Source organism: Malania oleifera, chromosome 2 (assembly GCF_029873635.1).
Source record: "Malania oleifera isolate guangnan ecotype guangnan chromosome 2, ASM2987363v1, whole genome shotgun sequence".
Taxonomy (NCBI): Eukaryota; Viridiplantae; Streptophyta; class Magnoliopsida; order Santalales; family Ximeniaceae; genus Malania; species Malania oleifera.
This window is the reverse complement of record NC_080418.1, coordinates 135,692,000-135,698,710: the sequence shown is the minus strand read 5'-3', so window position 1 is coordinate 135,698,710 and position 6,711 is coordinate 135,692,000. Positions and strand designations below refer to the sequence as shown.

General features: G+C 40.4%; 1 protein-coding gene across 1 annotated transcript; it reads left to right on the top strand.

Moving 5' to 3' along the window:
* Positions 1-421: 421 nt before the first annotated feature.
* Positions 422-4,949, top strand: LOC131149259 (F-box protein At2g32560-like). The gene is made up of 5 exons (XM_058099553.1): positions 422-2,230; positions 2,353-2,432; positions 2,657-2,835; positions 3,429-3,503; positions 4,477-4,949. The coding sequence occupies exons 1-5, from the start codon at positions 1,565-1,567 to the stop codon at positions 4,662-4,664; spliced, it is 1,188 nt and encodes a 395-aa protein (XP_057955536.1). The 5' UTR covers positions 422-1,564; the 3' UTR covers positions 4,665-4,949.
* The last annotated feature ends 1,762 nt before the right edge of the window (positions 4,950-6,711 follow it).

Sequence of the window (6,711 nt, the reverse complement as noted above, 5' to 3'; positions counted from 1 at the left end):
CTTGCAAAATTAATTATTTTCAAATTCAAATGAACTTTTATAACTTAAAAACCAATCTCGATTAAACCAATCAAGTTTTGGTTTATCGTTGAATTAAAAACCAACATACGTAGATTATACCCCCTAACCTAGTCTACAAGTGGATGCAGTTTATAGGCTGATTGGGGATCTCCTCTGACGGCGCGTAGATAAACCCCCTGACTTGTTATTGGACCGTTCTATTCACGCGCCATCTTAACACCGAAACATAGGTAAGGCTTGTGGAAAAGGTTTTGATCCTCTGTAGCCGGTTGAGATCGTAGCGATTACAGTATCCAATGGAATTTGAACAAAGGGCAACGTTGGAGCGCCGGTTGCGACTCCTGTCCGTACCATGCTCTGTTTCGTCTCTACAGGGGAACAGAGCCCACACTTCTCTCCCACCAATAATATCTGTTGACTGCTCTGATTCGTTGCTTCAATAATTTCTGGTTCTGCTTATTTTCCTCCAGTTTCCAACTTTCCTGTTATAGATAAAGTTCATTGAAAATAAAAAAGAAAAGGAAATTTCATCTGATCATTTTTTTTTCTATTTAAATTTTTGCTTGGTAAGGGAGCAATTGTTTGATATCCACACAAAAAATGCCCTCCAAATCTCTTCACCCAGAACCTACCATCCTTCTTCTTCAGAGAGAGGGAGAGGCGAGGGAGAAGAGGAATAGGGATTTTGAGAGGGGGACTGCGGGTGAAGATTTGATGGGTTAATGATGATGAATGGAAAAGGGTTGGATAGAGTGAGGTGAGAGGACCCCACTTTACCTTCATTACCATTTGCTTCATCCCCATCGTCGTCATCATCAATAATCTTTGTGATATTGTCTTCTACGCCCCCCCACCCCCGCGGGTCCTCCCTCCTCTGTTTCTGTGTTTGTATTTTTCCTGGATAATTTATGCAGCCCTGTATCAAGCTGTTGGAGGGTGCACCTAATTCTGCTTGTTTTGCAACTACCCAGATCTCCTCTCCTCCTCTCTTGTGTTTTTTTCAAAGATCTCTGGTTGTTTCTGATATTGAAATTCACCAATCTCTATCTGGTCAGTCCTCGGGATTTCCAATTTAAGAAAGCCCATTGCCTAGTTTGAAATTCCAGTTTTAAGTCTCTGTGTTCATTCGAGAAGACGACCCATTTACCTCTGTGTCCGTGTGTGTGTGTGTGTGTGTGTGTGTCTATCTCTCGACTGATGAGACTTCTTGAGAGTGCCTCAAGGAAAGAAGAAGCAGCTCATTTGCTCGTGTTGGGTTTCAGTCAGGTTATGGTGAAATTCCTCTGTTTTTCTTCTGGTTGAATAGACTTGGGGTGAGGAGGCGCGAGGCCCACTGCTGGGTTTGGTGGGCTTCGCCGAGCCAATAAAAACCCACATTCTGAAAGGTGTTGGGAGATCTTTTTCTTCCGTACTTTTCAGAGGGTGAGAGAAAAGAGAGAAGAGAAGACAATTCAACTTCTGCTAATTCACCACATTCTGATTTTCTCTTATGATTTATTTATGCCAAACTCAGTCCAACCAATAAGAGAATTGCCCTTTTCTGATGCTTTTCTTCTTCATCACTTGCATCTCCTTCTTCCTCCTCCACAAGTCCCTTTCTCTCAAGCCACTCCCACCATGGACAAGTGATGTGAGATTGCTCTCTCTCTGGTTCTGGAAAGATATACCATTCTTCTCCCTCCCTGCCTCCATCAGAACTGCTCTTTCTGCTAGTTTCTCTCTGATCCACTCAAAAATGTCATTGAAGAAGACCGCCCCTGCTTCCATGGCAGAGGAAACAGGGGAGAACAGAGACGTGTCTGTACTGGACTTGCCAGAATTGACCTTGGAATGCATACTAGAAAGGCTTCCGCCGGCCGGGCTATGCAGCATGGCTGGTGTTTGCAGTTCTTTGAGGGAGAGGTGCAAGAGTGACCACCTTTGGGAAAGGCACATGAAACAGAAATGGGGTAGGCTTATGGGTCCAGCTGCTCGCCGGGAATGGCAATGGCATGTTGCCTCGAGGAAGGATTCGGGTGCCGCCGAGCGAGGCAATCGAAGAGTTTGGATGAGGTTTCTGTCTCGAATCTGGCCTATTTCGCGGATTGTACTAAAACAGCACAGTTGCTGTGAGAGGAAGAGTTCGCAGCCAGCCAATTCGATCATGTCTTGGTATCTTGCTCTTGAGACTGGCAGGTTCTGGTTCCCTGCTCAGGTCTACAACCGCGAGGTACCGCAAAATTTTCTGCGCCCAGTCTTCGTTCCCCAGTTTCTTAAGTCCAAATATTTATCTGTGTTGCAGAGTTCTGTTATGTTTCTTTGAATGATGAAACAGCGTGTTCTGTTTTGCAGAATGGGCATGTTGGGTTTATGTTATCATGCTATGATGCTGAGCTTAGCTATGATCCCAGTACAGACACCTTCCAAGCCAGGTAATTGGAGAGGTGTCATTCTTTAAGATTGATTTTCAGTGATTCTCATTCTAATACATACTTATTTCGATAGTGTTATTGTTTTTTTTTTCTTTCCAAGGCACTTGGCTTTAACTTCAGGAAAAGAAAATCTTATTTCTTCATATGGTTATGATCTAGGAAATGGATAACATATGGTATGTGTGATTTGGAAGAGTGAGCTTCATGTGGTTTTCTTATTGCAGATACCCACCACATGGAAGGAGGGCAATTGCAATTGAGAATTGTGTGCCATGGGAGAGGCTAAGAGCCCCACCTGTTGATACTTCTCCTCATGATCTTCATATCTCTGACTGTTTGAGTGATTTACGCCCCGGAGATCACATCGAAATTCAGTGGAGACGAAACAAAGAATTCCCCTATGGTTCGTCCTTCACACCATTTTCTTCAAGTCATTATAAGTTTTGTTACTGTTTTTCAAAGCTATATGACTAGATCCACGTTGCTTATCATCTTGGTTGGCTCTTCTCCAAACCCTTGTTAGGTTTTGGGTGGGTGGGAGTTTGTAGAAGCTCCATTGGTATGAAAGCATTTCTTCTTTCCGGCCTTTTTTGGGAAGAAAATTTGACAAAGAATCTACAAAGTTAATTTCCTATGACATATTTCTGTCCATCTCAATATAAAATATAGATAAAGTAAAGAAAGATGTTTTCATGGAAGACGCATTCAACATTCTCCAAACCGGGCGTGGTGGTTATTTCTATTAATAAAATAACATCTTCGGTAATGCTGCCCTTGTTAATTATTTGAGCTCTCTCACTATTCTTCATTGACCTGGACATGATGCCTATTTTACATTCCAAGTAAAGAGTTTTGCTAGAAAAATGGTCGTGTTCATTTTAAAGAACTTATTACTCAATTAAAGCTTTTGCCCTTTCTGTATAATTGATAAGAACCTTCAATAATCATCTTCACTGTTCATCCTTGTCTTGATAAGGTGTGCCAAACATATTGCAGGTTGGTGGTATGGCGTTGTCGGTCACTTGGAATCATGCGATGGGAATGAGAATTATTGCCTTTGTCATAATAGTGGTGAGTTGTTTCAATCTTTTCCTTGCAAGTAGAGCTTTATTCTCATATGATTGCCAAGAAGATGATGGAGAAAGGGAAAAGGGAAAAAAAAATCACTAAATATGAGAGGGGAGGGGAGGGGAGGGGGGGGGGGTGGGGGTTAAGTTTTGGTATAAAAAATTAAAGATGGTCTCTAATTTCATGCAAAGGAAATTAACATTTTGAAGATGTGGAAGAGATGAACTTTTAAAGCAAACTTTGACAAAGCAGATCCAATTTTATGTTGGTCCCTCCCTTTGATTCTCAACTTTATGTATGAGACACATCTATTGTGCTTCTGCATTGGTCCCCAAGACAAAATCATTCTCAGCATGTCCTTATTTTAACCAACAATGTCATGACCACTGTCTAAATAAAATATTGGAAGCCAACGAGACTGAAAGAACATAATGTTTCCTTTAACTTACCTTTGGTTTCCCACTTGAAACCGTTCATCAATTTCATGCCAAACTGGTCGTGGATCGATGCTGCATAGAATAATTGACTCACCAATCAAGCCTACCTCACTGCAATTCTTTACAACCCCACCCCCCCCCCCCCCCCCCTCTTTTTTCCCTCCTAAAAAATAATAAACAAATAAAAAGCTTGCCATTAACTTTAAAACTTGACTAAAAAGGATGCGGGAGAAAAACAAGTTCTGCAGCTTCAAAAAGAAAAGAATTGATGTTATGCGGTTAGAATATATCAGCTTTAAATGATTTGAAAGAAAAATGCAACATGTAAGGATAGTTTTTAGCTTTTAAAACACATAAATTATGAATGTTATGATGATTGACAGACAGCAGTGGAATGTAATGTCCTCCTATTTTCTGACTGCTTGACTTACATTAATGTTCCAGTTAGTGTTAAAAACTTGATATGTTTGCATACATTAATGAAGTAGGGACTAGCATGTGTATATTTTAAGTTTTTAAACTCTGAATCTGTGCTACAGACTCTGCAGTGCTAGAGTTCAACCAGTATACCCCTGGCTCACGGTGGAGACGAACGACAATCAGCAGAAAAGACCATCGAGAAGAAGGGAATGAAGCAGATGGGTTCTATGGCGGAATCAGAAAGCTTCGTAGCAACAGCGAGATTTCCACATGGAAGCAGCTTTGGCCAACTGAAGTCTTGGAATAGAGTCATGTTGAAAGGTCTACTGAACACGAACATAGAAGCCTGCATCCCTAGTTAGTGGATGGTTACTAAATTTCAGCTATCGAAGCAGCTTGTAGAAGCTGAAAATGTGTTTCTGTTTCTGTTGCTTGAATGTAGAGGCCAATCCCTTCCCTCTTTTTGCATTTCTTTTTCCTTTTTGTTTTCTTTGTTTTTGTTTTTTTCTTTTCTGTGAATGGCAAGAGAATTCATGGCTATATTATATGACTTTAACACATCCAAATAATGTGACATATTAAAATATACAAATTTAGATGAGTCATCTATGAACACAACCTTGTTTCTGGCTACGTTATTTCTTCTTTAAAAAAAAAAAAAATCAGAGAGAAAGCCCACAGGCTATAATATAAAACTACTCTATATGCGTGTAATATTTGTCTTTTCTTATCATTAATTTTTTTTTACAGAATTTAATGGCAATAGGCTCGGTCATCTCCCAAGAATGTATATATAAATATATACTGAATTTTGAAATATAATTGTATTCTATCAAAGTTCAGTATCCTAGAGTATTGTGCAGAAACGTGTTTCTGAAGTGGATGGTATAATGCTATGCATATGACAAGATCAGCAAGTATAAAGAATTTTGTTGAGATATTCTGTGCATCCCATGTCTGCCTCATGAAGATGGCAAGTTGCAAAGAGAGTTTATTAAAGGCCTATGTCTATATTTACAAATGGGGGGTTCCGGCCAAAAAAAAAGCACGACGGTAAAGCAGGTGGTTCTGGCATGGCAAGTGCAACTCAACTCAGGGTGGAGAGAACAAGCATCGCTCCCCACTCTCGAAAGCAAAAACCACATGTTTAGGCACGAGCCTTGCGACCACCCAATGACGAACATGATTGTTTGTCGAAGGTGGTAATGGCGTCAATGGCAATGGCGGCAGTGGCAATGATATTGATGATGTTACTAAATTTTTATGTAGTCATTATGAGAACGATGATGACGTTGGTGGTGGTGGTAGTGGTGATGACGGCAATGATATTGATGGCATTAATTTTTGTGTAGTCCTCCCACACCCAACCACCGCCCCAGGCCGCCCGTGGGGGTGTGGGTCTGTATATGCCAAAACTTATGGACCCCTGAAAATGATTGATGACCCTTTGTCTCAAAAAATAGTGAGGAGGATAACAAGGAAGAAAAGAACAAATAAAAGCATCAAAGAAAAGAAACATGAGCTAACTAAGCAAGCACATGGGGCATCGTCATCAGCCCTAGACCTACAAGAGTCCAAGGCTTAAACACCTCTAAACCATTCTTTCTTGACAAAAGATTTAAAAAAAAAAATTTCTATGAAGTAAAGGCCTTTAACCTGAAGATGTCTAGCTACAATATAACATGCTTTGCTAATTTCAAAACCCATAGTTTTGCTCGAACCCATATGACAGTAAAACAGTTAAAGGTACTCAGGATGTAGGACACTGCCCAATGAAGAAATTAACTAATAAGAGGGTGAGACACAGATCTCCATGCTTGCTTAGCTAAAAGAGCTTAATAAATTAAGCTCAAGCTTTGAGAGCCCTAAGCCCCAGTAGCTTTTACGCGACACAAGGACACCCCCACAGACTTTGATAATGAGTACTCCCAACTCCACTTTGCCAATAGAATTGGCTTGCACAAGGGGAAACAGAAAGCTTAGAAGGCTTGATAAAACATGCTTCAGTAAAATTTCACATAATTCGCACTCCACATGCTTTGTTTGGTGAAAAAGAAACTAAGTTCATTTTAAGATTGAGCAGACAGAACCCATTAGAAGCGCCAAGAATTCCTCAGGCTTGTTAGTTAATCAAGATCAAGAATGTCCCTAGAGGGGTCCAAACAATTGCTCTCAAGGTCAGCTTTGGAACAAGCAAATTATCATATTTATAACAATGTATGAGCTGTCCTAAAGATGCACAACAGTAGTTTAAAGGATGTTTCTCACTGAGATTGCTGAATTCCCCAAAGATCACTGAAAGAATATAAGGCAATTGACCATAAATAATGAGAGTAGAGGGTTAGCTGGATCAA